The following is a 16,975-nucleotide window of genomic DNA, read 5'->3' on the forward strand; positions in this document are numbered from 1 at the left end:
ATCCTAACAGGTGGGAAGTGATACCTCACTGTGAATTTGATTTCCCTTTCCCTGATGATTAGTGACATTCAGCAGTTTTCATATACCTGTTGGCCATTAGTATGTCTCCTTTAGAGAAGATCTGTACTTTCCAAACTTACTTATTTATATTTTACATAGAAAGTTTCTATTTTCTACTTTCTCAGTATTACTTGATTTTGAAAACTAGTTTTATAAAATTAAGATCAGTTATCCACAGGGGATGATACTTGTTTCAGAACGTTACGTTTTCTCTTCATAATTCTTTTCATAGCATTCATCACTTCCTTATTTCTTAGACTGTAAATAAAGGGGTTTAATAAAGGAATTACTAGAGTATAAAAAACAGCAACGGGTATATCTTTATATGCTTCGTTAACAGAATTTGGTCGAACATACATGAAGAGAAGAGAACCATAGAACATTGAGACAGAGAGAAAGTGGGATGCACAAGTAGATAAGGCTTTGCCTCTTCCCTCTTTGGATTTCATTGTTAATATTGTGAAAAGGATGCCGAGATAAGAGATTAGGACTATGGTTAAGGTGAAGATTTGAATCAACCCTGCAAAGATAAATATCATCAATTCATTGATATAAGGGTCAACACAGGAGAGTCTGAATAATGGAAGAACATCGCAAAAAAAATGATTGATTTTATGAGACCCACAGAAAGTTAACCTAAAGAGAAACCCTACTTGCATTATGGAATGCACATTCCCAGCTATGTAGGCCCCTGTGGTCATCTGCATGCAGAGTGTCTTGGACATCATGGTGTGGTACCGCAGGGGGCTGCATATGGCCACGTAGCGATCATAAGCCATTGCCGCCAGAAGAAAGCAGTCTGCAGTTTCAGCAAGACACAGAAAATAAAATTGCACCATACATTCATAGAGGGAAATCCTTCTGTCCTCAGAAAAGAAGTTCTCTAACATCTTGGGGGTGATGGCACAGGAACAGCAGGAATCCATCAGAGCCAGGTTGCCCAGAAAGATGTACATTGGTGAGTGAAGACGGCGTTCCATGTAAATCAACACCACCAAACCGAGATTCCCCACCATGGTGGTCAGATAGATGGCAAGAAACACCACAAACAGAAGGGTCTTCAGCTCTGGGTGGTCTGTAAATCCCATGAGGATAAACTCAGATGTCAAAGAGTAGTTGTGTTCAGTCTTCTCTACCTTGTCTGTTGAGATAGGAATCATGGGGATAATAAGATTCTAATTGAGAGTCTATAATTTTCCCTACAGATTGTTCTTTGTACTCCTGGGATAGGATCGTCTTCTTTAAGCATCCCCTGCTGTTTCTAGAATACAGGCACACATAATTCTAGGGGACATTTGTTCCCCTAAATTGTCAGCTTACATGACCTCAGGCTCTGACCTTCAGCATTCAAAGGACATTTTGATAATTCCAAGGAAAATGATTAAAGTGGCAAGGTTTGTCTTTATGAATTTATGCAATGATAATGTGGTATTCTTATTTACTTTATTGTTTCCAAATGATTGCAGAGTCAGTTTTTTGAAGATATTTAAAATAAATTTAAAATCAATTTTCCTTTATGTAATACAACTCCACTGAGAGAACAGTGTATTCTCCCAGTAAATGTTTTAAAAAACATATTATAGATATGTTAAATTTATATTTTAGGGATTGCACTAAGATCACAAAGGATTAAAAGGTGACTATCTAAAGAAAGTTACTTCGGAAAGCTAAGGATATAAACACCCACCAACAATCACCTCTCTCCTTCCTTTCTTTTCCCAGTGTCACACCAATTTTCATAAGCACAGACCACGTCCATGCTATTATTTTCTGTTGATTTTTCCTCAGATATCTAAATCCTTTTCTCCTTTATGTAAGGCATAATTTACACATAATACTACTTTAAAAAGTTTTAACCAAATACCTCAGACCATATTGATCTCGATATTCTGAACTGTGGAGCATCTTACATGCTCAACACAATCTAGAACTGCTCGTGCATAAGCTGTATTGCTTTTTTCCAGTATGTGTCTGCACAATTTTGTTATTATATTGTAAGGATTTTGAGATTAGCTGTGACTTAAAATTCTGTGAAAGGAGCTGTAAAATGCCGTAGGGAAAAGGCAGTATTAATTCCAATCCTAGCTTTTTCCCAGCCACCTGGGATGGGTGAACTGGTTTTCTGAATCTTACCAAAGATCCTGTGACCTCTTTGGACTCCGCAGTTTAAAGGTGTTATCATTGAAGAAGAATCTACAATGGAAATTATTCAAAAGTTATCATTTTAAAAAATTTATGTGTCCTTATATAAATATTCTTTTTTCTGCTATTTTCCTTTTTCTTCAGAAAATTGTATAAATTTTTCTGAAGTTATCACAGTATATTAAAAGCTAATAAAACAACCTTGCCATTATTCTTCAGCTTTCTAACACTTAGAAAAAGAGAAAACCCTTTAAATCTTAACAGGATCTTTTAGAGAAAATTTGTTTTGCTTTAAAGGCTCTCTCTTTTCATTATTTAATGATCCATTAGAACATATTCACTGACAATTCTAATCATATAATTCTATCGTCAAAAGGGTTTATTTTTTTCATCATCAAAATGTCAAAGAAAGGCACTGGCTGCATATTTTATTACTTTATTGAAAATAGTAAGCATAAGCCATTTATTTAACAATAGGTTAGAAATAACTTTTAATGTGCATACACGAATTACTTAACAGAACTACTATGTTACCTTACCTGTATGTTTTAAAATTCTACCTTATAATCAGAAAAACTCAGAATGAATTGCAGTGTCATTTCTCATCCAAGTTTCTCCAAAGAATTTATTTTTGAGAGAGTCTAGAAATATAACTAGGATCTGAAATTTAGGAACGATGAAAAAATTCTAAATAATTCAAACTAATGAAGACTTATGGATGCAATATTAAAAGCAAAAATAATCTTGATTACCGTACTTTTCTTTCGTAGATTGCACTGAGAACAGAGCTTTTCAAAAGCTCATTGCTTGCTTTATGGTGCAGGTCTCACAGAATTTCAGTATATAATCCTTGATCTCTAAAACATTTGGGATTAGAAGACTGAAAATCTAGGGGACTACTAATAGATCAGTGTCAGTAATTATGCTCCTTACAATGCAAAGTTAAAGTTTTCCATCAAATCCTAAAGGGATTTCCCTGCACTGACATCAGCATATTTCTGTGTGGAGACTCTGTCCCCAAAACATATAAACCACATGGCATTAATTAAGTACACCGGTGAGACTATGAGGTGAAAGCAAATGACCTTCGTGAAAGTCTGTTTGATGACCACCTTGCTGATTCCTATGTAGCTGACCTCATCTTTATGATTCTGCTCACCACTCTGTGCATAAAATATAAAGTGGGCAGAAAAGCATTTCAGGCTGGTTTGACCCCTTATTGGAGGAAGTGGAATTAATATGGCTCATGAAGGATAATTAGGATTTGAAGAGGAGACTAACAGGTAGAGTGGGATCAGCCAGGGCCATCACCATCTTCGATCTGTGAGTTAAATTTGTCACCACATCCTCCACACCTTCATTGGAAACTTCGCTATTATTTGGTTTCATATATAAATTATAGATTATTTTCATGTCTCTTTTGTTCACCCCAGCTGCCCTTTACCTTTATTACTCTAATTTTTCCTTCATACCACCAATCACTCTTTAATATGCTATATATTTATTTGTTAGTACATCTGTAATTGGTCACTCCTTCCCCATCACCACCATTAGCATACTTACATAGGATTAGAGGGAATGGATTTTTTGTCGTTGTTGTTATATTCATTCCTGTGTTTCCAAAACCTTGAATAGTGTCTGGCACTTTGTAATGATCAATTCATATTCGTTGAATACATTTTTAAAAATGATACTCCCAGCTCAATGATTCATTATGGACGCTCATTACTTTTCAACCAAATCCATTTTCCTTATTTTGGGATTCCAGACGCTACGCACTCTGTCTGCATCAAATCACTGTTTTCTCCCTCTCACCTCAGGGTTCTTGGGCATGTGCATTTTTTTTTTTACTGTTCCTCTGCGCACTCGTTCAACTAATTTGGTGTAATGATTCTTTCATCTAAAACACTTTCTTCACCCTTTTTTCCTATTCCAATCCTACTCATTCTTGAGCTCCAGTCTAATCTTCTCCAAGAGCACTTTTTTTTAGGTTCTTTAAATAAATAGATTTATCTTCTTTCTGAAACACATGCGACTCACCTGCCTTTATAACGCATTTGCCACTTAACCAGGTGTCATTTCTATATCTCTCCATTGTGTAAGTCTTCACAAAATATCTTTAACCCATGGATTTTGCTTTAGATCTTTTGAGCTCTTCATAGCAAACTGAGATTCATCCTCAATATGTACTTACTTACCGATTGCTAAATTTCAGTTCTCTTAATCCTCTATCTAGTACTTTTAGAAGAGGGCACTGGAGAAGACAATAGAGGGGAAACAAATTATGAGCAGGGTGGGGTTAAGATTTCCTCAAATTTTAGAAGTTTCTCCTGAAATGAATTTCATTATCCTGTTGGGGAGAAAGACACATAGATTACTATCTAGAATACAGTTCAGTTTTTGATATTACAAAATGCAACATTTTATGTAAAATATAGACAAGGAAGCAAATGGTGACCTGGAGGAATATAGAAAGATTTCTTAAGAGAATTTTTATTTCAGATGAACCTTGCAGGGTAAGTAGGATTATAATAGGCAGAGAGCATGAGGAATAGAAATAGCTGAGGGAACTATATGCCGAAATCCTGGAAGCTTGAACGATCAAGACTTAATCAAAAAATGGATAGTAAACTAGGGTGACTGAAACCTATGGGAACGTGATATAACGGGTCGCTTATAAACAATGTACGGGGACTGGAGAGTAAGGCTGGGTTCTATTTTCTTCCATCCTATTGATGCTTTTGCGCCCCACCTCTTTACTGCATCTTATCTCTGAGCAAGGTCACAACTAAAGTTTGGTGTTTTGTTCTTTCTTTAAATTTTTTCTTTTGAATTTATTCATTTTTTAAAAATTTGTTTTTCATTGTACATATTTGGGGGGGGCACAGTGAGTTGTTTCAATACATGCATATATTGTGCAATGATTCATTTAGGGTAGATAGCATATCCATAAACATTTATCTTTTCTTTCTGGTGATTACATTCAAGGCCCTCTTTTCTAGCTATTTAGAAATATACGATAAATGTCACTACAACGAACATCTAATTATCTTCCCAACCAAACTGTGGTGTTTGGTACAATTGAAAGTCTCTTCACCTCTGGCTTCTGTGATAATTCTCACCGGTCTTATCTTCCTAACTTTACTTCTTAGTCTTTTGCGCTAGTTTGTGTTCCTCTCTTTGCCCTTAATGATGCTTGTGTTTCCCTCGATTCTATCCTTGGGCTCATTCTTTAGTTTTAGAGTTTTCCCTCCATCATGTCATCTGCTTTTGTGTTTCAGCTGTCATTTATCTGCTTGTGCCTTAACTAGAGAATGAATACCAAAACATTCTGGTCATAGATTCATATCAGTAAACTCATTTGGACCACATTCTAAATACACGTATTTTACTAGAAATTAGACAGATGTATCACTCTACAGTACTAAAATATGATGTACATTATAAAGAGAAAAATAGAAATTTTAAAAGAATAAGATAAAATGAAACAAATGGTATTAAATATTTTAACATTTAGCGTATTAATAATATAAAAATATTTTTTACTTCCACTAACACTATCATTAGTTGAAAAAATAATGTTATATTCAGAAAAATGATGATATGTAGCTTATCATTTCTGAAATCTTAGGTTATCATTGTGATGCAGCAATTCTAGAACTTTTAAAAATTTGTTTCCAAACTATTCCTAATGTCAGACATAGTTGAAAAAGATATTTTACACAGATACTTCTGTCTGATTGGAATACTAGTTTAAAGCAGTCCCCACAACAGGAAAGGACTGTTCTGTGAGTCCAAGCTGTGGTGTAAGCAGTCCAAAATTTGTGCTATATATTAAAAATCATAGATATGGGCAGTGGATGTATGATTTTAGAGATATTTGAGGTGGGAGGAAATGTGAAGTTAATGGAAAGTTATGTAAAACCCCATAGGAGGATTATAACACAGACCCCTATGTGTTTGGAACAAGGTCTTCCTCTTTGTGGCAGAGAGTTATAAGCTTTTCAAAAAAGAATTCTTGATATGCTATGAACCCTGCTAGAGACAGAAATTCTGACCTTGTTATATCAAGTGACCATGAGCCTAGAACTTCCCTTTATGAGCTGGAATTCATCAGACTCACAATATATAAGTTTGGGCAGTCCAGGGGCCATCCAATAGAAGATGAAAGTGGTACATCCAAGGATCAGGTAGAGGTAGAGAGAGAGGACACCATAAGCTGCACATAAACAGCTCCATGTCACCCACCCCCATTATACTCCCTCCCTCAGCTCACATATCTGACCTCAAAGTCCAAAAGATTGGTTCTTGAATGGTCAGGTTAGTATGTTGGTGAAAGCCAAAAGATACTGATGCTAAAGCTGACCTGATTTCTTTTAAAGGAGAAATCCTCCTGTAGGCAGTGAACTGATTATCCATACCCATTGTATAGAAAAAGAGAAGTAGTCCCAGGTTAAAAAATATATAGATGCAGAGTAAAGGTATATGGCTTGAATATTGTCCAGTAGCCTGGAGGGAGACAGATGAAAAGGTCAGGGGCTAGGAGATTGAGGAAGAAATATGTCAATGAATCTATCTGAGGAAGAGGCTTTTGCATGGGTATATTGGAATGGATACCAAGTGTGGAGAACTTTATATTATTTGTAAATATCCACCAGAGAATATCTACCATAAAAGAACCACTATACAATGATGTAGACAGAATGTCTCAGCCATTTGAGGTTATCCAGCTTTATTCATCTGCCACCCCAGTGCTAGCCCAGAGGAAACAAACAAAAAAAAGTGGTTACTGAAATGGAGTCATGCATGTGCCTAACAGAATGGGTTCCAAATTTTCAAAACTGGTATAGCTACTGTACCTGCCAAATATCGTACTTGCCAAAAACGGAAACAAATATGGAGGCCCAAATATAGCAACATTCCTTAATATCAATCAGCTACTTGGTGGCAAGTTGGCTACTGTAAACCCCTTCCCTTCTGAAGGGGGCAGAAATTCATCTTGACTGATATAAACATAATCCAGGTTTGAGTTATCTCTCTTATCTGCAAAGCCTCAGGAAACACCACCACCTGAGACAGACAGAGTGATGTATAACATTGCATTAGACCAAAAAACCCAGATTCTAGCAAAGAGTTATGGTACTGGGCCGTGACTGGTACACTGGTTCTGTCCTATTTCAAATCACCTAGGAGCGCTTGGCTTAATAAATTGATGAAATAGCCTTTAGAAAATACAATTGAAGTAGCAGGACTGCATTCCTCCAGGAAATCATTTTGTAAACTTTCCAAAGAAGTCCTCCTTGGCCGTTTATTTGAATTAAATTAATCTGTATACCATTTTTGGAGAACAAGCCAAATAAAGTTATGTCTTCAACTTATGCCATACAGTAAATAAATTCCAGGGAAAACGAAAAGTCAAGGTTCAAAAATTTATAGTATCTAAAAAGGAGAAGGAGGAAAATGAGGCGTGGAGGAGGAGGAGATGAAGAAGAAAAAAAAAAAAAGAAATATTGACTAGTAGTAAACTTCAGATTAAAAAAAGAAATTCTAGACAAAAAAGCATGAAAGAGTTCACTAAGAAAAGAATCAATAAATATTAGTATATCAAATTAAAATGCTTATAAATTATAAATACCACAAACAAATATTGAGACTATCAAGACAGAGAAATTATTTGCTTCAAATAGTTGCAACATTTTAATATTTTATCTCTATAAATAGTGGTACAAATGAAGGAGAAAAAGCCAGCAAGATTGAAAGGACAAATAAACAGACAGTTCAATGGAAGTAAAAATGGCCAATAAACATATATAATATCAGTACATCTCACTATTACTCAACAATATAAAAAATAAAACAAAAGTGTCTTCTTTAATATGTTTTAAAATGTTTATTGAGTGTTTATTATGTAAGTTGCAGTTCTATATACCATAACATGTAACACGGTTGATGCCTTCAGGAATGGAAAGAATCCAAATCATATTTCAGGTCAAAGTAGATCTTAATCTTTTCTATACAATTTTTTATAATTCATTGTTAGTTATTCTACAAAATGTGTATATGCCTGTGTGTATGTGTGTGCACTTCTGTGTGTGTATTCCTTCTTGTTCAATTTTTTTCTATTCTTGAAATGTTACCTACATAAAACTTTATTGCTTAAAATATAAATTAATGTAATTATTTTGCTTCTAGTCTCTATCCTTCTAAACTAATCTACATGTATCTGCTAGGTAAGTTTTCTAAAAGAAAATTATCATTTCCCTTTTCTGCCACCAAATTTTAAATGCTTCAGAAACTCTTCATTGGATCAGAAATAATGTCTTACATCAAGTAGACGACATTCATCAAAGAAGACTCTTTTATACATTTAAACATTTAATTTTGATGCTATGTTGATTTATTGAGGATTGGAACAATCCTTTCTGACACAATTCCATAAGAGTAAAGAAAAAGCTGGAAAAGACAGCATTGAGTTTCCCCTTATTTACTCTGGTTGTGGAATTTTGATTAAGATTTGTCAAAAAATTTTGAAATTCCATTTGTACATTTTTAAACAAATACAGCCTAAGGATTTAGAGGTTGATATTTTATGTAAAAACACATTTTTCTTTTTCTATGTCCCTTACTTATGAAAGCATTTTAACAAATTAAGATCAATTTGCTATAGAGGATGAAGTTTGTTTAACAATATTATAATTACGCATAATTTTTTTCAGAACATTTATCACCTCCTTATTTCTAAGGCTATAAATAAAAGGGTTTAATAATGGAATTACTATTGTATAAAATATTGCCACTGGTATATCTTTATCTCCTTCTTCAAATGGCCTAATGTACATGAGAAGACAAAAGTAGAATATTGAGACAGATAGAAAGTGAGCCGCACAAGTAGAAAATGCTTTACCTCTTCCCTCTTTGGATTTCATTTTGAAAATAGTGAAAAGGATGCAGAGATAAGAGATCAAGACAGTGGCAATGGTAAACATTTGAATTGGCATTGAAAAAATATATATCATGATTTCATTGATGTAAGGGTCTGTACAGGAGAGTCTATACAGTGGAAGAATATCACAGAAAAAGTGGTCAATTTGATTAGACCTGCAAAAAGTTAACCTTAATAGAAGGCCCATATGAATCATGGAATGCAGGTTACTAGCTATGAAGGTCCCAATAGACATCTGCATGCAGAGAGTCTTGGACATCATGATGTGGTACTGCAGGGGGCTGCATATGGCCACATAGCGATCATAAGCCATTGCCGCCAGAAGAAAGCAGTCTGCAGTTTCAGCAAGACACAGAAAATAAAATTGCACCATACATTCATAGAGGGAAATCCTTCTGTCCTCAGAAAAGAAGTTCTCTAACATCTTGGGGGTGATGGCACAGGAACAGCAGGAATCCATCAGAGCCAGGTTGCCCAGAAAGAAGTACATTGGTGAGTGAAGACGGCGTTCCATGTAAATCAACACCACCAAACCGAGATTCCCCACCATGGTGATCAGATAGACGGCAAGAAACACCACAAACAGAAGGGTCTTCAGCCCTGCGTGGTCTGTAAATCCCATGAGCATAAACTCAGTTGTCAAGGAGTGATTCTCTTTAGGCATTCCTTGTTTCTCAGCTAAGATATAAATTGTAAAGAAATTCAATTGAGATTCTAAAACAGATTATGTCTAACTCTCCCCATCTAATTTCCCTTTGTACAAAAAGAAGAGCCTCTTCAAATTATCCTGTGCTAGCACCTTAAAACTAGCACATTCACAGTAGGTCACGTCATGTGAGAAGAAATGTATTATGGATTGTGTGTACAAAAATTGTTTGAGTCCGTGTGAATTTCCGGGGTGGAAAAGATTTTTCTACATAAATTATCTTATCCCAGTGTATAAATTCGTGATCTATATACATAAGTTGCCATTTTCAATGTAAAAATATATTTTCTTATGGTATCTTTTCTTCCAGGAAACAAACAAAGAAACAAGTTTTAAATACTACCTGGGATTGATGTGATGTTTAAAATAAATTGCTCTTTTGACATTTCAAGTCTACATGTCTAATTTTAAAAACTGCACAGAATCACAGTGAGTTTGAAAAATGCTTTTTCTAGCTTGGTAACCCTTCCCAGATAAGGTCACCAAGGGATATTTTAAAGAAAAATCTTTTCATCCTTTGAGACAGGGTAAGAATATAGAACATCTTTAGATATTCTTAGTATATTAATTTGGATATCACTTTTACACACATTTCAACATATTCTGGATTCTATTCTTATCGTAGCATGATTAATTTTCCTTGAAGTTATTACTCTTAATTATTCATTTATCCTAATACTTTTTGTCTTTAGTTTTAAGCATCCTACATGTATCTCTAGAATTATGAAATTTGGTGACAACATCCCCACTCATAATGTGCATATTCTTCTTAATAAATACCTCTTTTGTACTATCTCTTGTCTTCTGTAGAAACTAATGTCTTCATTTGTGGTGAGTTGCATGGAGGTCCACATTTATTTGGTTGTTTAAATCTACAAACTCTTTATTAATTACTAATCTGCTAAAGATTTATGGGAATTCAATGATCACCCAATTTATTATATATTTATTATAGTTTGGCAATTATAAAATTATAATATTTCAGGTGTAGAAACAGCACAGGTTTTACAGAATAATAAAATAATCTTTCTTCTAGGAATTGCTAAAAGTCTTTGACCTCAGCATACGTCTCTTAGACAATTTAGAGAAGAACTTACAATAATTATTCAAAGTACATTGTTTTAAAAACATATTTTTTTTATTTATCTATTTCCAATTCTTGTCTATACTGTATTTAATATACTGTTTTTCTATTCATTCAAATAATATGGTGAGATTTTCTGGAGTTTTATCTCTTGAGGCTTGTAACCAAATGAATAAAATAAATTTTCCTTTCCATTTTAGGTCTATAACTCTTCAAAAATTCTTCAGAATTACAATATTTTGAAAAAATTTTTGTAAAAATTTACAAGTACTGCTTTTATCATTATTTTAGTAACATCTAATGGTTAATCAACAGAAAATACCTATTATGTGGATTCCAGAAAAATAGGTTTAGTTTTCAATAATAACCATTTTATGTAGAAGATACTGTATCAGAATAAAATTAATAAAAAACCATTTTATTTTTTCCAAAGCAAAATATAATTATTCAGTTGCATCAAAAATCAATTTTACTATACATCTCAGAATTATTTCACAGGGTCATTTATGGCCTAACCTGTATATTTACTGATAAAACTATTGTACTTTTGAACTCAGAATAGCTCAGAATGATCCACTTACTGTGTCTCATGATGGCTTTCCATAGTGTCTTCAACTTAGAGGCAAACCAAGAAAATAATTAAGCACGTAAAATGCAAAAACAAAAAATACTGAAGTATTTTAGAGAAATGTGTATTTCTGCGTCTTAAGACTATAATACAAATAAATTAGTAATCAGTCCTCATTATATTTAGCTCACAGACAAACATTTTATAGTAGCTGATTGGCCATCTGATATTCTTTGTTTTTAGGGATTTTCAAGGCATAAGAACTTTGATCTTTGAAATATTGGAGAATAAATTATGAAAATCTGGGACACTCTTTACCAATAGGTCAGTGACAATAATTATGTTAACCTCAGGGCAAAGTTATAGTTTTCCATTGATTCTAAAGGGATTTCCTTGCCATTGGCATCAGGGTATTTCTGCAGAGACTCCTAACCAGAGAGGCATGGTTCCCAAAGCACCAATAAATCAGCATTAATTAAAGATGGATGCATTGACATTCTGAGGTTAAATCAAATGGCCATCACTAAAGTTAGCTTTAGCATCATCTTGAATTTCACATACTTGATCTTTCTCTCTCAAATCTTGTTTATCCTGTATATTGAGATAAAAGAATCATATCAATTGCTTGAAACAGAAGTTAAACAGAGACTCGAAGAAAGATTTGGATTCATGGAGAAGAGGCAAAAATGTGTTGTGATCAACCAGCGTTGCATTCTTTTCTTTCATTCCCTACTATGAATTTGACAAAATCCTACAGAGGCATTCTCTGAAACAACCCTGACTTGTCATAAGGTAACTTAAAAAGAACTTTACTGAAGTATGATTGACATACAAAAAGGTGTGCATATTTAACATAAACACCTCAATAAATTTGGAGATAAGTATATACCCATGAAACCATCACAGCCATCAATGCCATAATTATCAGATAACTTTTTAATTGGTCTCTAATCTCCATTCTTTCTCTAGTGTAGATATACTCTTATGCACTAGAAATGATTTTGGCTCCTCATTACTCTCCAAACTAAGTCTTTGTCCTTAGTCTTGGTACTCCAAGGTCTGCATACACAAGACATATTATCTATGACTATTTTCTACCATGCACCTGTAAGTACACATCTCCAGAGTCACACTCATTACTTGTCTATTCCTTGATGAACTAGAGTTCAGTCCTGACTCTGAATATTTACTCAGAATCTATTCATCTGAAATGTCCTCTTCGACCTATTTCTCTATCCAAATCCCATTCGAACATTGTGTGACGTCTGATTTCCACCATGAAGTCATCCTCAACTTTTCTATCAGCAACATAATTACATCTTGATTATGCAAAGAGGTCTTAATCATGCTTCACTTGTATGTTCATCCAGATGTTATTTGTCTTATTCTAAGATGAATTAATGTTTTTATTTTTGGCTTTCTACCCTGCAAAACTCTCATAGCTCATGATAATATAGGCCCTCAGTGAATGCTTATTGAATTGGTTGCAGAAATTAAAATTAAATTAAATTAAATTAAATTTTTATAGAGTGAGTATAATAGGCAAGAGGGGCCCACGGTAGAAGTGGAGTTGGGCAGAAAGCTACATAAATTAATAAGAAATAATCCTGTCCTCACAGAATCCCAAACTAGAGAGTTAAATCACATACAATTATATAGAGAGCAACTCAGACTTAGTTAAGTATTAAAAAACAGAACTACAAGAAAGGTATATGAAAATACGAAAAAAGAAATTTTTATATAACAAAAAAATGGCATTTCCTATGAGTCTTGAAGGATAAATTAAATTTCAATAGGCAGAAAATGTGTGGCAAGGCATTATAGGCTGAAAAAATAGCATGATTAAAGGTAAAAGCATGGACGCTTGAAAGCACTAAGCGTGTTTATAGAATGGAGAGTAACCATAGCCAGAGTCTGGGCACATGCTAGGAACAGGAGGAATTGAGAGGCTCAGTATGTAACTACCCTCTCACCAAGATCACTGCTCATCTCCTAATCATCAAATGTAAAACATTTTTGCCAATTATTATCTTATTTAATTAACTATATGATTTTACACTACTGACCACACTCTAAAACTCATTTCCTTCTCAGGCTTCTGTAATAACACTTTTTATTCCTACATCTCTGGCTATTTCTTTTCCATGTTTTCTATTAGATCCTCTTTCTTTTTGTCACAAACACATTCATTGAAATGAGAAAGTACATCCTTGGGTATATTAACAAAATTTTGGCATTTTGTTTTAAATACTAGTCAGTAATTTATGTGAAGCTTTTCTGATATTTAGCTAGTAAATATTCTCTGACATCAATCAGTTGCTCTTGCAAACTAATTAGAAAGTGCTAAATTTTTATGTTTTTTAAAAATAGGTTCAAACTTTACTCAAATTCTTTGGAATATCTTTATGTAGGTGGAAAAATTCTGTTTCAAAGTTTTGTTTTTTATTTAAAAATGCAAACATGAGAGTTTTTAATGTTACTCATATAATTTGTGCCCAGAAAATCTTATCAGTATGTATGAAAATATTCCAAACATGTTTTCAGAATTCCACCTATGTTGCATGATTTCCTTTCAAAAAGTAGTTACATTTCAACTAGTTAAATATCACACTTATATTAAAGGACAAAATAGATGTGTTAATTACTGTTAAAATATTTGTTGAATACTTATCAGAGACTGGATCAGCAATTTAGAACACCTTTTTATTAGAAAAGAAATATTTAATCCATTCTAAATCCAGGAATTCTTTAAGTATTGACATGATTCCCAGTGTGTCCTGTGCAATGTCATCCATTATAACATATTATTTTAAAGATCATTTTTATTATAAAACTAACCATGTAAGTGACATCCTATATCATTTCACACACTATGGCTTCAACATCTTTGTGGCAGTACCTTGCCCATGATTGATGGAACTAATAATTTTCAAATGGAATGGTATCTCTACTTGTTCTATTCACTGATTCATCATGCAAAAGTTTTTCATGATAAAGCAACACATTTTCTTTTGTTGCCATACTGCCTTTCTGTGTTATTTCAACCATTTTTTAAAAATCTCTAAGAGCAATTATTTTTTTATTTTTATTTATTTATTTATTTTTATTTTAACTTCTCAATAAACATTGTAGTTGATTTTCATGACCCTTTACCTGTTCCTCTTCCCCCCTTCCCCTCTTAAATCATATCTGTTCACTTGTCTTAAGTTCAAGGAATTGTTGTGATTGTGGTATCTTCTTCCCCCCCATTTGTTTGTGTGTTTATTTATTTATTTATTTATAGCTCCCACAAATAAGTGAGAACATGTGGTATTTCTTTTTCTGTGCCTGACTTGTTTCACCTAATATAATTTTCTCTAGGTCCATCTACGTTGGTGCGAATAGTACTTTTTCATTCTTTTTTATAGCAGAGCAGAATTCTATTGTGTAGATATACCACATTTTCCACTTCCACTCATCTGATGATGGACATTTGGCCTGGTTCCAGCTCTTGGCTATTGTAAATAGTGCTGCAATAAACATTGGCGTACAGGTGTCCCTTCAGCATGATGATTTCTATTCCTCTGGGTATATTCCCAGCAGTGGGATATCTGGGTCATATGGTAGATTTATCTGCAGTTGTTTGAGGAACCTCCATACCATTTTCCTTAAAGGCTGCACCATTTTGCAGTCCCACCAACAGTGTATAAAATTTCCTTTTTCTCTGCAACCTCTCCAGCACTTATCATTCTCAGTCTTTTTGATATTAGCCCTCCTGACTGGAGTCAGATAGTATCTCAAAGTGGTTTTGATTTGCATTCTAGATGCTGAGTGATGTGGAGCATTTTTTCATGTGTCTGTTGGCCATTCATATATATTCCATTGAGAAATGCCTATTCAGCTCCTTTGCCCGTGTTTTAATTAGGTTATTTGTTTTTTTGCTTGTATATTCTAGATATTAATTCTTTGTTAGATGAATATTTCATAAATATTTTTCTCCCACTCTGTTGGTTGTCTATTTACTCTGTTGATTGTTTCTTTTGCTGTGCAGAAGTTTTTGGTTTGATATAATCCCATTTGATTATTTTTCCTTTAGTTGCTTTTGCTTTTAGGGTCATATTCATGAAGTCCATACCTACTCCTACTTGCTGGAGAGTTTCCCTTATGTTTTCTATAAGGAGTTTTATTATTTCAGGATGTATATTTAATTCGTTAATCCATTTTGAGTTCATTTTGGTATATGGTGAGAGGTACAGCTCTAGTTTCATTCTCCTACAAATGAATATCCCGTTTTCCCTTCACCATTTTCTGAAGAGGCAGTCTCTTTCCCAGTGTGTAGACTTGCTGCCTTTGTCAAAGATCAGATGGCTGTAGGTGTATGGGTTGATTTCTGGGTTCTCTATTCTATTCCATTGATCCGTGTGTCTGTTTTTATGCCAGTACCATGCTGTTTGGTTATTATAGCTTTTTAATGTAGTTTAAACCCAGGTAGTGTTATGCCTCTGGCTTTATTTTATTTTTTATTTATTGCTCAGGATTGCTTTAGCTATGTGTGGTCTTTTGTTATTCCATATAAATGTCTGGATAGTTTTTTCTATTTCTGAGAAAAATGTCATTAGAATTTTGATGGGGATTGCATTGAATTTGTAGATCACTTTGGGTAATGGGGACATTTTCACTATGTTAATTCTTCCAATCCAAGAGCAAGGAATATCTTTCCATCTTCTTGTTTCCTCTTTAATTTCTCTTAACAGTGGTTTGTAGTTCTCTTTATAGAGATTTTTCACATCCTTGGTTAACTTTATTCCTAAGTATTTTGTGTTTTTTGTGACTATTGTAAATGGACTAGCTTTCTTGATTTCTTTTTCTGCACATTCATTGTTGGAGTATAGAAATGCTACTGATTTTTGTGTGTTGATTTTGTATCATGCAACTTTGTTGAAATCATTTATCAACTCTAAGAGTTTTTTTGTAGAGGCTTTAGGCTGTTCAAAATATAGGATCATATCATCTGCAAAAAAGGACAGTTTGACTTCATCTTTTCCAGTCTGAATGCCCTTCATTTCCTTCTCTTCTCTGATTGCTCTGGCTAGTACTTCCAATGCTATGTTGAATAGGAGCGGTGAGAGTGGGCATCCTTGTCTAGTTCCTGTTCTAAAAGCTTTTCCATTAATATCAAAGGATGATATTAGTAGTGTGCTTATCATATATGGCAATATCAAAGGATGATATTGGCAGTGGGATTATCATATATGGCTTTACTTGTGTTGAGATAATTTCTATCTATACCTAACTTGTAGAGAGTCTTTATCATGAATGAATGTTGAATTTTGTCAAATGCTTTTTTAGCATCTGTAGAGATGATCATATGGTTTTTGTCTTGCTTTTATTGATGTGGTGTATCACATTTACTGATTTGTGTATGTTGATCATGTTGTATAATTTTCTGTATGTTTTGCTGTATTCTGTTAGCTAGTAATTTCAGGATTTTTG

General features: G+C 33.8%; 2 protein-coding genes across 2 annotated transcripts; both read right to left on the bottom strand.

Moving 5' to 3' along the window:
• Positions 1-224: 224 nt before the first annotated feature.
• On the bottom strand, positions 225-1,220 carry LOC134391545 (olfactory receptor 5K3-like). The gene has a single exon (XM_063115560.1). It carries the CDS (start codon positions 1,218-1,220, stop codon positions 225-227), a length of 996 nt encoding a protein of 331 aa, XP_062971630.1.
• Positions 1,221-8,855: 7,635 nt separating this feature from the next.
• On the bottom strand, positions 8,856-9,809 carry LOC134390609 (olfactory receptor 5K4-like). The gene has a single exon (XM_063114164.1). It carries the CDS (start codon positions 9,807-9,809, stop codon positions 8,856-8,858), a length of 954 nt encoding a protein of 317 aa, XP_062970234.1.
• Between the last annotated feature and the right edge of the window lie 7,166 nt (positions 9,810-16,975).

The sequence above is a fragment of the Cynocephalus volans genome, chromosome 1 (genome assembly GCF_027409185.1).
Source record: "Cynocephalus volans isolate mCynVol1 chromosome 1, mCynVol1.pri, whole genome shotgun sequence".
Classification (NCBI taxonomy): domain Eukaryota; kingdom Metazoa; phylum Chordata; class Mammalia; order Dermoptera; family Cynocephalidae; genus Cynocephalus; species Cynocephalus volans.

Coding starts and splice junctions, on each gene's coding strand:
- LOC134391545 (XM_063115560.1), bottom strand. CDS start 1,220: ATGATTCCTATCTCAACAGACAAGGTAGAGAAGACTGAACACAACTAC.
- LOC134390609 (XM_063114164.1), bottom strand. CDS start 9,809: ATGCCTAAAGAGAATCACTCCTTGACAACTGAGTTTATGCTCATGGGA.